Below are 20,718 nucleotides of genomic sequence, written 5' to 3' on the forward strand. Positions count from 1 at the left end.
AGGGGAAAGAAAAGGGCAAAGGGAAGAGCAAAGCAAAGCATGATGGAAGGTGTCTGGTGGGTTCTCTCCTTTTTTCATCATTTCCTTTTCCACGGAGGAAACTCTCCCTACAGAGGCGCTCGCTGGAGATTTTCCTCCTCGAGGTGCCAGGGCTGACACTCCACCCTGCGCCCGGGGGGCTTCTGTCCCCCCGAGGCTGGGGCTGAGGGGACGTGGGGTTTGACCCTCCCTGATGTCCCCAGCACCGCCTACACCCCCGAAGCCACCGACTACGACGTGCGGGTGCTCCTGCGGTTTCCCCAGCGGGTGAAGAACCAGGGCACAGCCGATTTCCTGCCCAGCCGGCCCCGGCACAGCTGGGAGTGGCACAGCTGCCACCAGTGAGTGTCCCCACCCCACCTCCCCTCCATCAACCAACTTTTGGTGGCAGCTCTAAGGCTTTTTAATGGCATTTCCCCCGTTTTGTGGCTTTGCTTTGAGATCTTGGTGGGAGGGGGTCATCGCCTCTAGTCCCTAAAGCCAGCACGCTCCTGCAATTAATGTCCCCAGGGAGGGAGCTGGAAAGCTGCTGGGGACCCAGTGTTGATGAGGAGCCCCCAAAATCACATCTGGGGAGGGAGTGGCGTCATTCTGGGGGTCACCCTGACTGCCATCCCCCCCTCTATCCCCAGGCACTACCACAGCATGGATGAGTTCAGCCACTATGACCTGCTGGATGCCACCACGGGCAGGAAGGTGGCTGAGGGCCACAAGGCCAGTTTCTGCCTGGAGGACACCACCTGTGATTTCGGCAACCTGAAGCGCTACGCCTGCACCTCCCACACCCAGGTGACCTTGGGGGGGCTGGGGGAAGAGGCTGCTCAGGGTTCACCCCCTCCCCAACACACCTGAACCCCCTTTTCTCCTCACAGGGCTTGAGCCCGGGTTGCTATGACACCTACAACGCCGACATTGACTGCCAGTGGATCGATATAACGGATGTGCAGCCAGGCAACTATGTCTTGAAGGTGGCCAGGAGCCTCGGGGGAGATCTTTGGGGCAAATATTCCTGTTTTGGGGGTGCCTTGGGATCTTCCAACCATTATATTCAGGACCTTCTTTGGTGGCATCCCTTTAACATGGGTTTAGGTGCTGCTTGTCCCCCCTCTTACTAATTTTTTGGGGGGGTGTTTTTTCCTTCCCTTTTGCTTGTTTTTAGGTTCAAGTGAACCCCAAATACATCGTCCTGGAGTCAGACTTCACTAACAACGTGGTGAGGTGCAACATCCACTACACCGGACGCTACGTCTCCACAACAAACTGCAAGATTTCCCAGTAAGGATATGGCCACGTGTCCTTCCCTATCCTTCTCTTCCATTTGTCCTGCTCTGTTTTTCCCTTGGCCATCAGAAAAAAACAGTTGGGGGTTGGACCTGAGTGGTTTAATTCCTTTTTTCCTTCCTTCTATCTGTGTTTTCTCTGTGAGCATAAACAAAAAAGAAGCTGGATTTGGCCAGTGGTGGGGCTGGGGGTTGGTGTCTCGCTCCCTTTTGGGATGTTGATACTGAATTTTCTGGGATTTTGTTTTCTTTTCTTTCAGATCTTGATGGGAGCAAGGCCAGAGGGATGTCACCTGCCTCAGCCTCTGTCCCCTCTTCAAAAAGAAAGCCTGAGCTCCTCTGCCCCACCAGAGACCCTGGAGCCCACCAGCAGCTCCTCGAGACACAGACTGCCCCCCCAAAAAAAAACCCCCATGCCTTCACATTAAAAGGAGGGGAAGCCAGAATGACTCTTTGAAATTTTTTTTATAGTTAACTTTTCTTGAATCTTGGTTTTTTACCATTTCCTGAGGGAATCCAATGCTGGGTTTTAGCTGGAATAAAGGCAGGGACCCGTAAGTGCTGTATAATGATGTAAATGCATATTAGCTCTGTAGTCCTTAACCCCTTTGGCATTTTTTTTGGGGGTGGAGTGTGGTCTCTGGCCATGCTGTGTTTCCCCAGGGGGAAAAAGACAGCCAGGATTTGGAGGTGCTGCCCCAGGAAGGATACTTGGCCCCTCTTTTTGAGGGGATGCTCCAGACACTTTTGGGACTGAAGGTGCTGGAAATCCCATCACCTTTAATGGAGAAATCTCTCTGTCTGCCCAGCTTTTATAAACACGGAGAGTCCTTGAGATGACTGGAAGGCTTGGTTTATTATTTTTATTATTATTAATGTTATTGTTATTTTCACAAGCTTTAAAACCAGAAATCATTAAAACATGTTGCTTTTGAGGGGTTGGTGTTTGACTGAGGCCACAGTGGCACCAAAAAGACCCACCGAGGGACATTCACGGATGTCCTTGGGCCATCCAGGATGAGAATCTCTCCTGAGGGATGACTGTTGTCCTTTAATCCTGGATGCTGGGGACCAAAGGGCACAACCCATGGGGAGATGGGAAGGATGGACTCCCCAGGACACCCCCAGTGCTTGTTGCTGCCTGCCTGGATTGGGGAGGGGGTGTGGGACACGGCCACCCTCTTGTGACATCCTGTGGCTCTGGGAGCTGCAGCCCTGTCACCACATCCCACTGCTGGGTCCTTTTCCCCTCAAGCCCTGTGTCCCCCTCACTCACTCCTATCCCCACCTCCTCCTGTGTCCCCTCATTCACTCCTGTCCCCCCCCAAGCCCTGTGTCGCCCCCATTCACCCCTGTCCCCACCTCCTCCTGTATCCTCCCCCATTCACCCCTGTCCCCACCTCCTCCTGTATCTCCCTCATTCACTCCTGTCCACCCCAAGCCCTGTATCCGTGTCCCCCCAAGCCCTGTGTCCTCCCCATTCACTCCTGTCCCCCCCAAGCCCAGTGTCCCCCCCATTCACTCCTGTCCCCACCTCCTCCCGTGTCCCCCGTCCCCAAATCACGCCCCCCGTTAGCCGCGCCTCTCTCCCGCCTATATAAGCCCCGCCCGCGCCACTCCCCGCCCCCGTTCCCCCTTCCCAACGCTGGTACTCGCCCAAGGTCCGATCCCGGAGGCCCATCCCGGGATGCGGGAGCCCAGGCAGGGCCGTGTTCTCTGGGGCCGGGCCGTGCTCTCAGGGGCCGTGTTCTCCGGGGCCGGGCCGTGCTCTCCGGGGCCGCGCTCTCCGGGGCCGGGCCGGGCCGGGGTCAGCGGGCGGGGCGGCGGCTGCAGTGCCCGCGCACGGCCGGGAGGGGGCGATCGCGCGGCGCGGGACGGGCCGGGAACCCCCAGGCGGGACCCCCGCGACGGGAGGAGGTTTGGGGGATACCCCCCGCCGGTATCCGGAGCTTAAACTGTTGTAATGAAAGACAGTAAAGCTGCTGTGTTCTCCTACTGTTGTTCTACTGTTGTTCTGGTATTATTATTTTATCCTGTTATTGTGTTATTATTTTATCCTGTTATTGTGTTATTATTTTATCCTGTTATCGTATTTTAGCTCTGTTATTCTGATGTTTTTACTTTTTTTAATTCTATTTTGCTGTTGTTACGTATACAATGTTTATTAAATAAAGGTGGTAGGGCAGGGGCTGGGCCTGAAACATGGACTGTGGGGCTGGAGGAGACATGAAGGTCCCGGGGCTGGAGCCAGACACAAAGCGATGTTGGAGTGATGGAAATGCTGTGGCTGGAGCTGAAATAAATCCCGTAGGAAAGGGGATGGAGCTGCCTGGGGGGCTCCCAGGCACTAAATGCCATCTGAGAGGTCTGCAGGGGCTGTTCCTGGAACCCTGCAGGGCTGGTGCAGCCCAGCTCACCATTGAGATCATCCGGGCTGGGCCCTGCACCCCGCCCTGCACCCCCTTCCCCCAGGAGCGGTGACAAGGCCAGGAAACCCATCTGGAATTCCTCTAGGGTGAGGGGACTGTCCCCCACATCCCCCATGATTGTGGCCATTCCAAAACTAAGCCTCAGCAAGGGCTGAAACCCAGGTAGAGATGTTGGGGCCCTCCCCTGGCACTGGGGGCTCCAGTACTCCCATGTCCCAGGGATGGGATGCTCCCTCCCAGCCACGTCCCCGGGATGCTGTCGCAGAGGGAGCACCATGGACTCGGTTTGTCCTTCCCAGGCTTTATTGGGCTCTGGCCCCACGCTCAGGCCTGAGCACGGGCACACCTCCTGCGGCCCACGCCGATGGCCAGCACAGCTGCTGCCAGCCCCACGCCGGCCACCACGCAGAGCAGCACCGTCCCCACGCCGAGCACGGCCGTCACCCCGCCTGGAAAATCAAGGGGAGTGTCACCGCTTGCCACTGGGGCCATGTCACAGGGGTACATCCAGTGGGGACTCACCCTGACCACCCTCCTGCTGCCGTCCCCCTGCGCCCGGCTCCATCGAGAGCAGCACAGGGCCGATGACCACGTCAGCTTCAACCTCTTTCCCTAGGGAGGAAGGAGAGATGAGGCTTGTCCCACCACTCTTGGCTGTCCCCTCTGTCCCCGTGGGACCTTACCCTTGGTGTCGTGGCGGCGGAAGCGGCGGCTGGGCCATCGCTCCAGGGGGTTGAGGCTCTGGGAGAGTGCAGGGGACCCGCAGTTGCCCATCTCACAGCAGCTACAGATGTCCCGGGTGCCTTCCACGGGTGCCCAGCTGGAGCAGGGTGAGAAGATCATCACCAGATCCACCCGTGGCACCCACAGAGCATTCACCCCCCAAGTCTGGGTCCATGACCCATCCTTGTGCCATGCCAGGGCTGTGGGATGCTGGTGGGTACCTTTCTGGATGTGCCCCATCCTGGCAAGGTGGCTACTCACGTGTTTCTGGCTTTGTTGAAGGAGCAAGCCTTGTTCAGGGGGTCCGGGGTTTGGTCTGCTGGGGTCACCTTCAGGTGACAGGTGATGTAGATCTGCGGGGTGGGAAGGGAGAGATGTGGGCACCTACCGGTGGGGACAGCGGCTGGTTTTGGGGCTGGCAGGGGACACACAGCCTTACCAGGTTCCTGGTGTCCCCTGCAAACCTGAAGACGTCGATCCTGAAGCGCAGCATGTCCTCCCGGGGCCGGGGGGTGATGAAGGCAGAGCTGGTGTCGTCCAACCTCCCATCAACCAGGCACCTGGGGTGGGATGGGTTGGGGTGGGGGGTCAGCACCCCGCTGGATCCCCCCCACCCCCAGCATGTCCCAGGGCTCACCCGTTGTAGTCGATGATGGTGTAGTGGGGCGAGGAGTCGGCACCAGGGCTGAGGGCGGCCACACAGCTGTCCACGAACAGCCGCAGCGGCACGTGGCTCTCGGTGCCCACCTCCGCTTGGATGTTGAGGACATCACCCAGTTGGAAACCGGTGAAGGGTCTCTCGGCACTCCAGTCCTCTGCAAGGGGTGACAACAAAGAGGGGGTGGCTCTGCTTGTCCCCAAGTCCCCATGGGAGCAAAGCCCAAAAACAGGAGCAATGGGGTTTGCAGGGGTGTCCCCAGTGGGGTGCTGGGGAGCTCTCTTGCACTGGGAAAAGGTGGAAAATCCCCATCCACAGGTCAGTATGGCTTCCTACTTACCATTCATGAGGCGCAGGGAGAACACCAGCTTCTCCTCTGCCGACAGCGTGGAGCTGAAGGGAGCCCAGGTGGGCCGGATGGCGTTGCTGCTCACGTTCTCCCTCCTGGACAGGGACCACCACGTATCAGGATACTGCCCCGTGCCGATCCCCAGGGACTGGGGTGGGGGTATCGAGAGCAGGAAGGCCTCACCTGGGGTAGTGGCACTCGATGGGGATGATGGCGGGGTTGGTGCGGATGATGACGGGGTTGCTGGCAGGGCTGGGGTCGTAGTTGAGCAGCGTGCGGTAAATGAGGGAATTCGGCGTGATCTGGGCACAAAAGCATCGAGATGCCATTGGAGAGGCCACTCCCCACCCTCAGCACCACCACCAGGCCATGTATCCAGCCTTTCCCGACTGGAAACGCTGGGGAAATCCAAAGAAAGGGGGGGAAAAGGGATGGAGAAGGAGCTCTGTTCTGTCCTCAGTGAGTTAAACTAATGGGCTGAAACATGAGTGAAATGGGTCTGATTGTGAAATGGGTGAAATGGCTTTGTGCTATCTGTGTGGCTCCAGCCGAATGGGCAAAGCAGCTGTGGGAAAAATGCTCCAGTTGGGGGGAAATACCTGCTCATCCTTCCCCTGGGCTGTTCCTCAACGGTGCTCTGCACCCTACACCTGGAGCTCCCCCGCCCTCACAGGGGATGCCCAGTGCACAGCCCCTGGGGCCGCTCCGGGGGGGGGGGGGAGCCAGACGGGATCCCGGGACCGGGGGACGCAGTGCAAGGGGGAAGGTCTTACCTGCACGGTGCTGCCGCACTCGTGGAGGCCGGCGGTGAAGGTGACGGTGTTCTGGGCGCGGCTCAGCGAGGAATGCTTGCACGCCGCCGGCCCCAGCGTCAGGTCTGCCGCGCTGACCAGTCGGCCGGTGCCGAAGAGGTCCCTGTGCACCGTCACCACCAGCTGAGCCTCCTGGCACTGCACCGTCACCGGGTGCTGCCTGTAGGTCCCTGGAGACGGGGAGTCCCCCACCCAGGACCAGGTGTTGGGGTCTGCCCGCGCCTCCCGGCTCGCCGGGTCACCCCAGGAGAAGTCCCAGGGTGGGTAGGCAGCCACCTCGCCCGCCGCCCAGCAGAGAAGAGAGAGGATCAAGCTGCTTTCGGGTCCCATCCCTCCTTCTTCCAGCAAACCCTGGCACAGAGAACAGGGGCTGCTCCTTCCGCCTTTATATACCCCCAGGGGCAGGAGCCGTCTGCCCCCGGGCTCCCGTTTGGGGGCCAATGGCACCCAAAGGCCGGCCCTCGTGGGTGCGGGGAGAGGGGAGGCATGACCCCGTCATTTCCGGGGTGCCGGGACCCCCTGCTCCCGGGCTGCCCAAGGCAAGAGCAAACATCCTCGTCAGCCTCTTTGGGGAAGTTGTTTATAAAACTCAGCAGAAGCCGGAGACGGGGAGACGGGTACAAAGTGACTTGTTTAGGTTAGAAGGTGATAAGGGGCTTTTCAAGGCTGCTGCGGGGGTGACAGGAGTGGGGAGAGCAGGGTCCATGATCCCAAATGCCGGGGACCATCGCAGCCCGGCACCGTTGGCCCCCCTGGGACTTTGGTTTTCCGCTCGGATGCAGATATGGGGGTTGGGGGCAGCAGCCCACGTGTTCATGGTTCAATCCCAAAGGTGGGCTCTGTGCATCTCCCTGCTCTCAGTGGGGCCAAGATGGGGGTGCTGGGTCAGCAGCAATGATGCAGAATCCTCACCACTGTCACAAGCGTGGCTGTTCTCAGTGGGGGCCCAACACCCCATGTTTCAGCCTCAGCAGTGAGGTCAGAGCCCCAATCATTACTTTTTATCTCTGTTGCCCCTCCACAGCTCTTTCCGTTATATTTGTTTTGTTGCCTTCAGGGAAAGGGGCCTGGTGAGAATAGGGAAAGCTGCTTAAAAAGAAATCTTATAGATTTTCAAGCTTCATTATTTATTAAACTCCTTATATGGGGTTAATTATGTATATTATTACAAGGCTCAATATTCCTATTATTATTATTATTTCTGTTCCTTCTTTTGAGTGTCTTCACTCTTTTTCCCTGCCAGAGCTCTGCCAGCATCCCCTTGACTCCACATGAAGGATGTTCAATTTCATACCCCAAACCCCTTGCCACCTTTCAGGATGTCCCTGGCAAACCTTAGGGACAGAAGAAATGCCCTGATTTGAATGTTTGAGCTGGAACAGCTGAGCCATTTCTGGGAAAACAAAGAGAAACAGAAAGTTTTGGGGGCGGATGTTGACCAGCCCATCCTAGCAGAAATCCCACTGGGTTTGGACTTTGCACTGGCTTGTGCCTGACTTGACATCCCCAAAACCCACCCGTGGGAACATTTATGGACTAAGGGAGCCAGTGCCCCAGCCCTGTTGCTGCCAGTGGGTCCAGGACTTCTCCATGTTTAAAATACCTTGAAAGTGGCACTTGCTTGGAGATGCCGGGGATTCCAGAGGCTGAGCTCCTGCGTCAGGGAGATAACAGCAGCAGGCGATGCTGATTCAGTAAATACGTGGCTGCCCCCCCTCCCGGGGGCAGAATCTCTGCTCAGATGAGTCCTTGGCTGCAAGGACCACAGGAGGTGCCTGGTCTCACCCTGGAGAGCTCCAGCTTGGGGGTCTCTGGGTACCAGGGTTTGATCCCAGGAGGAGGATAAATCCCTCGGATGGATCACCTCATGTTTACACAGCACAAATGAGAAGAGGGGAAGACCAGAGGGAGATATGATCACAGGCTCTGGGAAGAGAGGGTATTTCTCTATGAAAGAGGGGATTTCTGCTGTCCCAACTTTATTCCAAGCACAGCACATTGAATTCATAGAATTGGAGCCGTGGACCAGTACAGCTGGGAAAGAGCATGAACTCATTTTTTGGGAAAGGCAGAGGCCAGAAAGTCCCAGGGCACTGGAAAAGCACAAACCCGTGTTGCCCCACCATCAGATAAAGTACATCCCACTTTTCCTTATAACAAAGTTTTAAGTCAAAACCCTCAGTCAGTGCTGGGGGTGCTGCCAGAATTGGATGGCTGCTCTGGAAAGTCAGAGAGCTTTTCCCTATCCCCCCTTTCCTTACTGACCAGATTTGGCCTCTGCTTGTCTTCCATCCTGGCACCAGGGGAGGTATTTTGGCTGTGCCCAATGGCACAGGGAAAGGCTTTTAACTTAAAGGGTCCCTCTGTGTATCTCAGCAAACCAGAGACAGTCCCTGCACCTATGCCAAGGAATGATGAGGGCCCTGAACACCTGGAGAAGATGTTGATCAAGAAGAAATTGGTGATGAGAAGGTTCAATATGTCTCAGCAGCCACAACTTGTGGCCCGAGATGAAGAAATATTTCTTCACTAGGAGAAAGTTTGGGTGACCTAAAAATCTTAAGTTTAGCTTGGGATCCTGTATCAAAGAGCCCAAGGTGACATTTATCCCAGGACATCTGGCTGAGGGTCTCCAGGGTGCTGGATGACACCCCAAGGCATACAAGTTTGCACAAAATATACCTTTCCTCTGTTTTCTATGCCAAAGACAAGTCCCCTAGGGCAGGTTAAGGGTCTGCAGGAACCTTCCTGCTCTCTGCAAATCCAGCCCAAGAGGTGGCTGTGCTGTAGGCAAACCCCAGCTCCTCACAGGTGTCACTTGTCCATAAATCCAGGCACCTGAATTTTCCTCCTACAACAAACACAGCATCTCAAGATGTTCAGCTGGTCCAGTTCCACAACTGCCTAAGGTGTGAACCTCTCCCAGCTTGTGGAGAGCACTGTGGGTTTGGGGATGAACATCTTGCCATTATGGCCACTCTGCTGAGTGGAAGAGCCCAAATTCCACAGCACTGGAGGAAAAAAAAGGCAAGTTGACTCAGGCATGCCAGAAAGTCCCTTTTTGGAGCAGGGAGGGGGGGAAGCAGAGGAAGAAATTCCAACCCCAGCCCCAAGGACTGTTTATACATTTCAGCCAAGGCTTGTTACATACAACTATGTGTAAATAGTCCTTGGGGCTGGGGTTGGAATTCTTGCCTCTCTCTGTCCCATGAAGAGCCAAACCCACAGACCCTCAAACTATGCTCCCTCCCTCATCCAGCAAAGCTGCACTTTCCTCCCAAAAAACAGCTTGAGACAAGAGGAGAGTGGTCCAAGTTTTATTAAATGCTTCACTCATCGAGTAAGGAGTTTCCAGCATGGAGCAGACCCACATGGCTCCATGAAAAGGTAAAAGTGTTTGGAGACTAAACCCAACTCCATGGTTCTACAGGTGAGCAAACAGAGCATCTAGGTGGGGAGTTTTCACATTAGTTTCCAAAGAGGTGCTCTGGTAGAAGTTCATGGAGGAGGGTAAGGCTGCACAAAGCTCTGCTGAGGGCAGGGCTGGAGAAGGAGATAAAGTTGGGATTAGGGAGGCAAAGCAGCACAGTTAAAGTCAGCACAAAGATTCGGTCCATCTTCTCAAAGACTTCTCCCCTCTCCTCACCAAGTCCCTCACAGTTATACAATAAAAAAACATCAGCTGGAGGGAGTATAAGTCCCTGGTTTCAGCTTTCAGACAGGGTTGCTGGGTTTCTGGCAGACAATCAGAGCTCCCAGGACAGCCAGGATCAGGATGACCAACCCAGCAACTGCAGCCAGCCCCCAAACCATCCACAGGTGACCTGCAGCTAGGAAGGAGAAAGAAGGAGGTAGTTACAGCCACAGCCAGAACCTGTCCCCCAAACCATCCCACTTCTTTGGCTTTGCCCTACCTTGTGAAGGGACTCTCCTCGCTGTGTGATCCTGCCAGCTGTGGATGAAGAGAGGTCCAACCACAACATCTGCTTCTTTCACCACGGGATCTGAAAGGGAGGACCTGTGAGCACTCCAACTCATTTGAACCTCTCCAAAAGTCTTGGACTGGCATTGAGGAGCCAACAGATCATGTTGGAGCAGCTCCAGCTTGGCATAGACCAAGAGACATACCAGGCTGGGAGGGCAGTTCTCTCCGGACACGTCCTCCTGGCCATCGGGAAGGAGCATGGAGCCTCCCGGAGTGCCTGGCCAAGCCACAGTTCCTCATCTCACAGCAGGAACAGATATCCCGGGTGCCTTCCACAGGATCCCAGCTGGAAGAGAGCCTGGTAACCACCCCACCCCGTGGTAGGAATGCCCCACGTGCTTTGGGGTCTGTTAGGAGAGACCCAAACCCTCCCACCCGGGTGTCCAACCCCACCTCCCTGCAAGGTAATACACCAGGTGAGAATCCCAAGCTCCCCACCCTTGGCCAAGCTGCTGTTCCAGCTACTCACAGGTTGCTGGCTTTGTTGAAGGAACAGGCCTTGTTCAGAGGGTCTGGAGCTTGGTCAGCTGGGGAGACCTTCAGGTGGCAGGTGACATAGATCTGGGCAAGGCAGGCAGAGCAGAGGGGTTTGGACATCAGGTGTCTTCATGTCTTTCCCCCACTCCACAAGTTTGGTCTCCAGTTGGACCACCAACAGGACCACCAACTCCCCAGGGCAGCTCAAGCCTCTCCAATTCCTTCAAGCCACTTGGGATTTCAGCTACCAAAGCCCATCAGAAGGGCTTGTCTTGACCAGTATCAAGACTGGTCCTTGGCTCAGAGGGCCATGATGTAGCAGCAGTGGTACAGCATGACCTCATTCATTTGTTGTCATGAGGCAGTTGCCTTGGGAATGTAATTCTAGACAAAAACCACTTTAAATTTCCTAATGGAGCAAGGCTGTCATGCAGAAAAGGGAGCTAATTGCTTTAGGAAGGATTTACCAGATTGCTGGAGTCTCCTGCAAACTTGAATGCATCTACTGCAAACTGAAGCACATCTTGCCTGGGTCTCGGGGATATAAAAGTCGAGGTGGCATCATCCACCTGCCCATCCACCAGGCACCTGGACACAAACACAGGGGCCAGCAGGGTCCCACTGTCAGATATCTCTATAAACCTGCAGGAAGGTCCTTTTGAACAAGGGCATAGCCAGCTCTTACCCACTGAAATCAATGAAGGCGTACTGGGGAGAAGAGGTCCTGTCCGGGGTCGGGGTGGCCACACAACTGTCCACAAAGAGCCTCAGAGGCACGTGGTTCTCTGCATCAACACCAGCTTGGAAGTGGAGGACCTCTCCCAGTTGAAATACAGCAGAGGCTCTCTCGGCACTCCAGTCATCTGGAAGGACAGAGGTCACCAGGCACTCTTCGATGGGAAGCTGGTTTGGGCTTCACAGCTTCCACCCAGGGAAACCCCAGTGGGCACAAGGCGCTGGGCACTACCCAAAACTGAACCATCTAGTGGAATCATGGCCACCAGAGGAGATCCTCACCCCAAACTTACCACTCATGAGGCGCAGGGAGAAGGGCAGCTTCTCCTCAGAGGACAGGGTGTAACGGAAGGGTGCCCACGTGGGCTTGACACCATGGCTGCTCACGTTGTCCCTCCTGGGGAGGAGAAATGCCCACAGGTGAGTTCTCTGTGGCAGCAGAGGGGATTATTTGTCGCTCACTTGCCTTGGCTCACCTGGGGTAGTGGCACTCGATGGGAACCACAGCAGGGCTGGTGCGGATGACAACAGGATTGCTGGGAAGAACTGGGCTGTAATTTAAGCTCGTGGTGTAGATCAGAGAATCAGGGGTCACCTGGGGAAAGGAAAGGCAATTATGCAGTCATTAAGAGCCCTGTTCCTTCGACCACACGCACACACACAGAGCAGCACATCTGAGATCAGAGACTCAGCACTGGGTCCTCGGCCAGCAGCATTTGTGCTGGAAGCAGGTGAGTGGCACTCATCCTAATGGAGGAATCCTCTAGGGTGGGAATCTGCTTCAGCTGGGCCCAGGACAGCCTGTGGCCAGCAGCAGAGCTGGATGCAAACGTGCTCTAGCTGATTCTAATTTTTATTCTATAGTTTCCATGCCCTGGAACAACAGACAGGAAGGTCTGACTCCCAGGATACCAAAGGGTGACTTCATCTGCTGGATGGAGTAGGGGGGGGCACTTGCTCATTCTCATGGCCCCCCAAGCCTCTCCCAGGGGAGAAGCCACTTCAAATTTAAGTTTTTGGTGAAGTAGCTTCATGCTACACCCCATAAGCAGCACTCAGATGCTTCCTGAGGTATCCATAAGGAGCAGTGGCTCCCAACACCAGGTTTTCCGCGCTCCAGCCTCGAGGTGGCAGCAGCAGCACGAACAGTCCTGGAGTATTTAGCTACCTCTGTATTTATCAGGAAAAAACCCTTATTTCTCTGCCTCTTCCCTGCTCACACAAGCCCAGACAGCACAGCACAGCTCCTCCTCCTCTTGACCGAGGTGTTCAGCCTCCAGGAAGACTTCGGAGCATTTCCCTGAGCCCAACCACACCACAAATCCTTTCAGTCTCAGCACCCCAAGGCACCAGAGTCCAAGCCAAGAGGCAGCCTCCTCACCCCCCTTAGGGTTCCAGCCCCCCACAACTTACCCTGAGGGTGCTGCCACACTCGTGCAGCCCAGCCACAAAGGTCACAGTGGTCTCAGAGGTGCTCCAGACCACGGGCAGGCAGGAGGCTGACCCCAGGCTCAGATCCGCAGCCCGGACCAGGCGCCCGGTGCCAAAGAGGTCCCTGTGCACTGTGACCACCAGCTGTGACTCCTGGCACTGCACAGCCACAGGGTGCAACGGGGCCATGGCCTGGAGCTGGGACACATCCACCCATGCCCAGGGCTGGGAGAAGGTCCGTGGCTGCCCCAGGGAAGGATCCCCTCCGTACCTCCATAGCTCTGCCTCCCCTCTAAAGAGACCCAGGGGGTCATAAGCAACCACCTCCCCAAAAACCCAGCACAAAAGAGCAAACCCAAGGCTGCTTCCAGACCTCATCCTGCCTACCAGGGTCCAGCACAAGGAGTAACTGCTGCCCAGGGAGCTTTTATAGCCCACCTCTCCCACGGCCGCTCCCACCCCAGGTGATGCTCAGCACACTTCCCATCGGGGCAACTGGAAACAGCTGAGAGACCCAATTCTGTGTGGAACCCCTGTGGTGGGATTTAACAAGATACTGGATTGGGTCCCTTGTTCACAGGAGAGATGCTGAGCTTGCTGTGCAGCCAACTGCAGCTTTTTCCTCCTGTTTTTTTGGGAACAACCAGCTAGGATACACAGAGGTGTGTCCCACCTTCAGCCTGTATCTCCCACCTCCAGGTTATGGGGTCCTTCTGTAGCAGGGCTGCTGGGGGATGGAGCAGGGGGGGTGATAATTTCCTTATCAGGAATAAATTAGAGCTATTTGATATTAGAAATAATAATTATTTCTAATAATTATTAGAATGATTAGGCCTGGAGCAAAATGGTCCCCATGGTGTGTGGGCAGTCCAACCCTTGTGGAGATGATTCAGCAGCAGGTTGTCCCCTCCATTGGGGGGACAAATACTCCAGGGACAGGTTGATCCAGATGAATCACTCTACAAGCTTCCTCATGCCTGGTTTGAGGCTACAGATCAGGAGGAAAAGCAGTTTGGGCACTGAAGTGACACTGGGGAGGCTTCAAACAAGGATGTTTGCTTGTGGCTCAGTGCTTTGCTTCCACACTCAGGTGAGAACCACGTGAGGTGCCCATGAATTTTAGGTGACACCTGTGGCTTAATCAGACTGGTTTAGCATGATCCAAACTGGACAACCGCCAGCAGGAGAGCTATGAACCATCTGGAGGGAAATGACTTGAGTTGTTCCCAAGGGTCCATGCTGACAGCCTTTCTTGGCACCTCCCTGAGCAAACAGGGCCTCTTGGTGCTCTCTTCCTTGTCTTCAAGCCAACATCCTTCTCATGGGGAGCTGCACATCTCATGTACATGAGTCATCCTGTGCTCGTCCTCAAGTAAACTATGGGACCAGGGGCTCCACAGAGGTGCTCCAAACTGTCCCACCTCAATGCCCACACACCCCAAAGCCTACCTGCAGATTTATCGCTCCAGAGGTGACTTACCTGAGCCGTGCAGCCCGGTGTTGTCCCCTGGCCTGTCTTCTAGCAGACTGTCCTTGGTGGGAGTCATGGGGGACACTGAGCAGCCATTCTGAGCATGGTTCCACTCATTGGCATTGCCTTCAACCTTCATCACCTTCACCAGCGACATCAGGACAACTACAATTCGGACTTTCTCCTCTCTGCAGGGGTGGAGATGGACACCTGAGTGTGCAAAGAGGAGCCCAGTGAGCAGTCAGGGATGGAGATGGCCTTTGTCACCGAAGCACAGCTGAACAAGGTGACCACACGGGTCTGTCCCTGCCCAAATCAAGTCCTCTTGCTCCAGTGGTCTCTGCTGCTCTGAGGCACCAGCACCACATCCTCATTCCTGGGCTGTGGCCACTCCAACCACATCGGTCAAGGTTTCCTCTCTGCCTGACACAGGTCAGGAAAACTTTGTTTGGTTCAATGGCTGCAGAGGAGAAGATGGGAACCTCTCCTTCCTGAGCTGGGGCAATAAACAATCTTTATCTTCTTGGTCCAACCCTGAAGCTCCCAGGCTTGGCAGGGCTTGCAGGCAGGGATAAGCCCTTCTGATCCCAGGCTGGGGATGCAGGGGGCAGCCTGGGGGTCCCCAGCCTTAGTTTTGTCCCACGCAAAGTTACTTCTGATGCTGGACAAGTCCTTCATAGAATCATAGAATCACAGAATCAGCCGGGCTGGAAAGGACCTCTGAGATCATCAAGTCCAACCCTTGATGCAACACCACTGTGGTTCCCAGACCATGGCAATGATGCCACATCCAGTCTCATCTTAAAAACCTCCAGGGATGGAGAATCCACCACTTCCCTGGGCAGCCCATTCCAATCCCTGATTACCCTCTGTGTAAAGAATTTCTTCCTAATATCCAACCTAAACCTCCCCTGGCAGAGCTTAAGACCATGCCCTCTTGTCTTACTGATAGCTGCCTGGGAGAAGAGACCAACCTCCCCCTGGCTACGACCTCCTGTCAGGGAGTTGTAGAGAGTGATGAGGTCTCCCCTGAGCCTCCTCTTTTCCAGGCTGAACAACCCCAGCTCCCTCAGCCTCTCCTCACAAGACTTGTGTTTGAGTCCCTTCACCAGCCTTGTTGCTTTTCTTCATGCACTGAGACCAGACACCAGAACAGAGCCAGTTAAAGGTCACTTCTACTTGAGTTGGACTCTGCCCTTCTTGTGGGAGATGTGTTGGGAGGCACCAAATCCATCACAGTCTGTGGCAGCATGTCAGATTTAAGCAAGGCAGAGCAGGAAATGACTTGCAAACCACTGTGCCTCTGAGAGTTGTTTCAGTGCATGCAGTGGCATGTCTCGTGCTGAGATGTTGGCACCTCAGCCAGAAAAGTGCCTTCAAGGGACAAAGTTCACCCTGGCCCTGCAGCCCTGTGCCTTGTCAGTTTGGCTAATCTCATTCCAGTGAAATCTTGGAAAGTCCCAGCCAAGAGCCAGAGCTCAAGCAGCCTTGAAGAAAAGCCTCTGCAGAAGGTGCAGGTGGCTCTGAGGGCACCTCCTCGGAGGGTCACCTCCTGGAGATGCTACTGAGGCTGAAATCCAGGAGTCAGCTCCAGGCTGGGCTGGAGAGGTGCCCATTCTGCCCAGCCACCCTCCACCTCCATTCCTCCATTCCTCCACCCTCCAGCTCTCCCTTATGGATTTGCTGCCCCCCCACCCATGCCAGACCCATCAGCCAGGAGGTCCCACACGCTGGATAGGAAAGAAAAAGGAACATTAGTGGAATCACGCTGTTCCTGAGCAAGGTATTGCCACACCACAGTGAGGGCACATTCATGGGGGAGCTGCTGCCTTCCCAAACCCAGCAAAAGACCAACACACTGATCATCCCAGGAGGATTTATTGGCAGGGCAAGGTGGAATGGAGCCCTAAAGGTCTCCACAGGGACCTCTGGAGGGTTTTCCAAGCAGCCACAGTCCATGGCAAACGTCCTGCTTTGCAGACCCTCACTTCCTCCGCTTCCGAAGTCTCGTGCTGGGCTGCCCACCCCGCTTGCCCCTGGTGGGAAGCATTGATTTGGGGCATTCCCACTCAGACTCTAGGCTGAGGGTCTCAGAGCGTGCTGGGCTGGCAGGGGGGGTGGCAGGAGGGGGTGTTCTGGGGGAAAGGGCCACGGCAGCCGCTGGGACCGGCAGTTCATCCTTCTGCGGGGTGCTGGAAGGGAATAAGTCCAGCAAGTTGGAGGGCAGCGATGGCCAATCCATGTCTGCGGTGGAGGGGTTCTGTGAGCAGGCCATGGGCTGCACCAGGGGTCCCACAGCAGAGGCGATGGTGGCCAGGGACTGGGACATGGCCCGGATCTCCTGGGTCATGGCCACTAGGTGCCTGTTTGCCCTCTGCTGAGCTTGCAGGAGGCGAGTGCCCATCCTCAGGAGCTTGTCTGCCTGCTGCACGTTGGACTTGGCCCAGCCACCAAAACCTTCCTGCAGGGAGGCCACAGAGTCCTGGATGCTCCTGGGAAGAGGCACAGTGTCCCCATGGGCTGAGCCTGAGTCTTTCTCTGCTTCTTCCTCCCTCTGCATCAGAAGAGCTGGAGCTGTGGGTAGGGTCGGGGACATACCCCCTCCCTGGTTTGGACACACGTGTCCTCGGCCACCAGAGGGGTCCGACACAGGGGCACAGGGCTGGTGGTGGGCCAGCAGGTCCACGGGGAGATCTCCTTGTGGTTGGCAATCCTCCTCGGGATGCTTGAGGTCAAGGATCACAGTGCTCTCATCAGACAGGGAGTTGTGCTGGGAAGTGGAGGTACCTGTTGCGGGAAGCAGGGATGAAGGAAGCAAGAGGAGATAGTCAGGGCTCCAAGGGTCCTCAGAGCTTGACTCAGTGAGGTGGAGAAGGGAAACAGAGGCCTACCATGCAGTGGAGATGCAAGTAGTGGGGTGGGGGGCAGATTGTCCCCAGAAAGCCCCAAGCTCCATCCACGACATCACCCCTGGACTCCCATATGGACCATCCATGGCACATGAGCTTGCCCTGGGAAGCTCAGTGGTGGACACCCACAGAAAGCCAAGGAGGTCATAGCCCAGGTCTGGAGACAGCAGATTCATCCCAAGGGATCCCCCATGTTCTCCCCCAGTGCGTTTGGGGAGCACCCACTATACTCTGCAAGGGCAAGAGACACCATTGCTTTGGAAGTGATGGGTACAACAACAACATCCCATCCCTGGGAGAGGCTGGACTGTGCTCAAGGTGTGAGCAAAGGCTGGGTGGGGCACAGCTCCATCAAGTCACAGAACAATGGAATCACAGAACGGTTCCAACCCGCAGGCCATGGGCAGGGGTACCTTCCACTAGAGCAGGTCACTCAGGGCTCCATCCAGCCTGGCCTTGAACACCTCCAGGGCTGGGAATGGGATCAGTCATGATGTTGAAGGAGATGAGAAACCCATGGAGAATGTGGTCTACACAGCGGTTATAACCTTCACATCTGCTTTCAGTTCCCCCCTCCCCAACCCACCTGGCCAAGTGCCTCCTCACCTGGGTGCTCCGTGACGCGCTCCACAAGCGCCTGCAGCCTGGCTCTGCACTCAGCAAAGGGCCCAGGCTCCGCTTGGTCCCCGGCTGACTGTGGCTGCAGCCGCTGGAGCTCCTGCAGCGAGCCCTTGATGAAGGGCTGCATGTCCATCACCTCCTGCTCTGTGGCGTACAGGCTCATCTTCTCCACCAGCCTCTCGCCCGCCTCCATCCGACGCAGCACCCCCTCCACGTGCCGCAGCTCCCGCGCCAGCTCCTGACGGCCCTGCTCCTGACGCGCCTCCACCAGCCCCAACAGCTCCTCTTCCTCCTGACGGATCAGCCGCACCAGCTGCTCCACGCGCTGACGGATCAGCTCCCGCATCTCCCGCTGCGCCTCCTCCAGCCGGGCGGCCTCGTCCTGCAGGGACGTGTAGGTGGCCTCGAAGCCGCTCCGGCGACGCCGCAGCTCCCGCTCCATGGAGCTCAGCTCCTCCTGCCTGCGCTGGGTCTCGCTGCGGATGTCGCGGAACGGCGCGTGCTGGTTGTCCAGCAGCGCACACGAGCAGCACAGCGCCTTCTCACACTGCTGGCAGTAGATGCTGGCAGGGAACAGGAGCGCCCTTCAGAGCCGGCACGGCACTGGGGCGGCAAAAGCAGCTCTGCTGCCCCAGGCACCATTGCCCCTGCCTGAGGGACAGTGCCAGGGAAACTGAGGCACGGAGGCTTTGCCTCACTGCACCAGCTGCAGGGGCGCCCATCAGCCTGGGCCTTCAACCCTCCTTTGCTGCCCTCCCTCCTCCCGGGCTCCTGACAAGCCCATAGCACACACACTCAGAGAATGGCATCTCCTGAGCTGGAAGGGACCCACAAGGACCATCAAAATTCAACTCCAGGCCCTGTACAGGACACCCCAACAATCCCACCATGTGCCTGAGAGCATTGTCCAAGCGCTCCTTGAGCTCTGGCAGCCTTGGAGCCGTGACCACTGCCCTGGGGAGCCTGTTCCAATGCTCAACCACCCTCTGGGGGTCCCATCATGGGACCCAAAGAGATGACAAGAACCCTCCCAGATGAGGACAAGCCTTCTCAGACCTACCTCACAGGCTGGCTCCTGTGGTCTGGGTTGGAGCAGGACAAGCCACCTGTCCTCCTGATTCCCAGCAGGAAGTCATTTGCGGACCCTGCCCTGATGTCCATCACCCTCTTGGCTCTGTGGCTCTCCCACCTCAGGTAGCGCTGGTGGGCCTCGAAGCACTTGGTGCAGAGGAACTCAAAGCACTCGGAGCACCAGAACTCCCCAGATTTCCTGCAGTTGTCGCAAAACAAATCAACTCCATCAACTATCTGCTTGTAGACCCTCAGCCGGGCCTGCAGGTTGGTGAAGAGCACGTTGTCCATGACCGGGATGCCATCGGCCTGTGGGATGGCCATGCAGCACACGGGGCACTGCCCGACAGGCTCGTTCTTGCTCAGGCAACCCACACACAAGGTGTGGAGGCAGGTGAGGAGCTTGAGGTTGGGCGATTCCTGCCCGCAGCCCTCACAAAGGAGGAACTGGAAGTCATTTTCTAGGAGCTTGGGGAGAGAGAGAGGGGGAGAAGGTGAGGAATAAGCACTGAGGAGTGTTTTTAAGAACTTCTGAAACCTCATCTTGAGGGTAGAGGTGACCCAAAAACCCTTATTGGAGTAACCAGTGAGTAACCACTTCCCAGCAGTGATGCCCAGGACAGAGGTGTCCCGTGCACCGGGATGAGGTCAGATGGACAGGGCCCTGCTGAGCCCTTCCTCTCCCTCTAGCAAAGAGGAAACAGTCCCCTCAGCTATGGGGCTGGGGAGGGCTGAGGAGGGGCAGATCAAAGGATGGTGGCACGGAGGAAATAGCTAAAGACCCCCGGATGACACCCTGGTGGGGTGGGGACCATCGTCCCAGACACGCCCCCCCCCCCTTTCAAACCATCCCTCTGGCCTCGAACTTCCCTCTCTCAGCGGGGCCGAGGGGGCTGGACTGGGGACCAGTCCCATCCTCCCCACCACCTACCAAACCGGGAAGCGGAGAAACACCCCAAACTCTCATCCCCATCCCCACGTCCTGGGACAAGGGACTTCCTGCTGTCCTGGACACCTCCGGTCCCCTCACACGGCCGGATCCCCCTCGGCGTCCCGCCCGCATCCCTCCCGCATCCCCCCTGGACCGACCGAGGCGCGGGAGCCGGACAGGGACATGGCGGGGCGGGAAAGGACGGACCTCCGCCTCTGCCCGTGCTGCCTGCCCCGCCTGTACTTTCGGTTTCTGCGGCTCCGGGAATAACTCCTCCTCCGTGCCTGGGCGGGGAAGCCTCAGAGAGCCCGCTCCCAGCGCCGCTTCCCGCCCGGAAAACGCTTCACAGCCGGCTCAGCCCTTCCCGGCCATCCGGGAGGGAGGAAACTCCAAGATCCCCGCCAAAATGCTTCTCCCCCAAGGAGAAGCACCCCCAGAAATGTGTAGCAGCGTCCCCGTCCCTGCTGTGCTTCGGACCGGCACTGCCAAAGGCGGTTTCGGTGCCCTTTGCAGGCCCTGAGGGAGCTCAGGGGCTGTCCCTCCACCTTGGAGAGGATTTCCATGTCCCTTTGTCCTGTATTCTGGTCCTTTGCTCCTCCGTGCAGGGCATCGGTACCCCCAGCCATCTGCACCATGGGGACCATCATGAAAGGGTACCACCACAAACAGGGGACCACCGTGACCTGGGGACCACCACAAAAGGGGGACTGCCACAAAGAGTGGACCACTACAAATGGGGGGCCATCAGGACTACTTGGGGTTCACCTTTCCTGGCATCCCCAAAGGGAGAGGGCATG

The 20,718-nt window shown here is 56.7% G+C and overlaps 4 protein-coding genes across 5 annotated transcripts in view; 1 reads left to right on the forward strand and 3 right to left on the reverse strand.

Annotated features, from left to right (window-relative positions):
• LOXL1 (lysyl oxidase like 1) overlaps positions 1–2,504 on the forward strand; it is a 9,197-nt gene extending 6,693 nt beyond the window's left edge. Inside the window, exons 3-7 of the mRNA XM_027697984.1 lie at positions 243–380; positions 672–828; positions 912–1,007; positions 1,199–1,314; positions 1,580–2,504. Coding sequence (XP_027553785.1) covers positions 243–380; positions 672–828; positions 912–1,007; positions 1,199–1,314; positions 1,580–1,586 — 514 coding nt within the window. The 3' untranslated portion in view covers positions 1,587–2,504. The remainder of the gene's footprint in view (positions 1–242; positions 381–671; positions 829–911; positions 1,008–1,198; positions 1,315–1,579) is intronic.
• Positions 2,505–4,072: 1,568 nt separating this feature from the next.
• LOC113974654 (zona pellucida sperm-binding protein 3-like) lies at positions 4,073–6,843 on the reverse strand. The gene is given in 11 exon segments (XM_027697985.1): positions 4,073–4,197; positions 4,271–4,360; positions 4,432–4,568; positions 4,733–4,824; positions 4,911–5,031; positions 5,109–5,286; positions 5,470–5,573; positions 5,662–5,780; positions 6,252–6,641; positions 6,782–6,811; positions 6,814–6,843. Coding segments are annotated over 11 exon segments (1,416 nt in total).
• A 2,819-nt stretch (positions 6,844–9,662) lies between these two features.
• On the reverse strand, positions 9,663–14,546 carry LOC113974655 (zona pellucida sperm-binding protein 3-like). The gene is made up of 10 exons (XM_027697986.1): positions 14,399–14,546; positions 12,901–13,208; positions 11,964–12,082; positions 11,781–11,884; positions 11,438–11,615; positions 11,220–11,340; positions 10,745–10,836; positions 10,419–10,561; positions 10,205–10,294; positions 9,663–10,120 (listed from the first exon to the last, which is right to left on the reverse strand). The coding sequence occupies exons 1-10, from the start codon at positions 14,544–14,546 to the stop codon at positions 10,005–10,007; spliced, it is 1,419 nt and encodes a 472-aa protein (XP_027553787.1). The 3' UTR covers positions 9,663–10,004.
• A 1,721-nt stretch (positions 14,547–16,267) lies between these two features.
• On the reverse strand, positions 16,268–20,229 carry LOC113974679 (protein PML-like). 2 transcript variants are annotated; one of them, XM_027698036.1, is made up of 4 exons: positions 20,080–20,229; positions 18,980–19,458; positions 17,906–18,482; positions 16,268–17,183 (listed from the first exon to the last, which is right to left on the reverse strand). In XM_027698036.1, exons 1-4 carry the CDS (start codon positions 20,104–20,106, stop codon positions 16,374–16,376), a joined length of 1,893 nt encoding a protein of 630 aa, XP_027553837.1. In that variant the 5' UTR covers positions 20,107–20,229; the 3' UTR covers positions 16,268–16,373. The 2 variants fall into 2 exon arrangements, with proteins under 2 accessions (XP_027553837.1, XP_027553836.1); XM_027698035.1 differs by having other exon boundaries at positions 18,980–20,208.
• Between the last annotated feature and the right edge of the window lie 489 nt (positions 20,230–20,718).

This window comes from Neopelma chrysocephalum, unplaced genomic scaffold (assembly GCF_003984885.1).
Source record: "Neopelma chrysocephalum unplaced genomic scaffold, ASM398488v2 Primary Assembly neopelma1_124, whole genome shotgun sequence".
Lineage (NCBI taxonomy): Eukaryota > Metazoa > Chordata > Aves > Passeriformes > Pipridae > Neopelma > Neopelma chrysocephalum.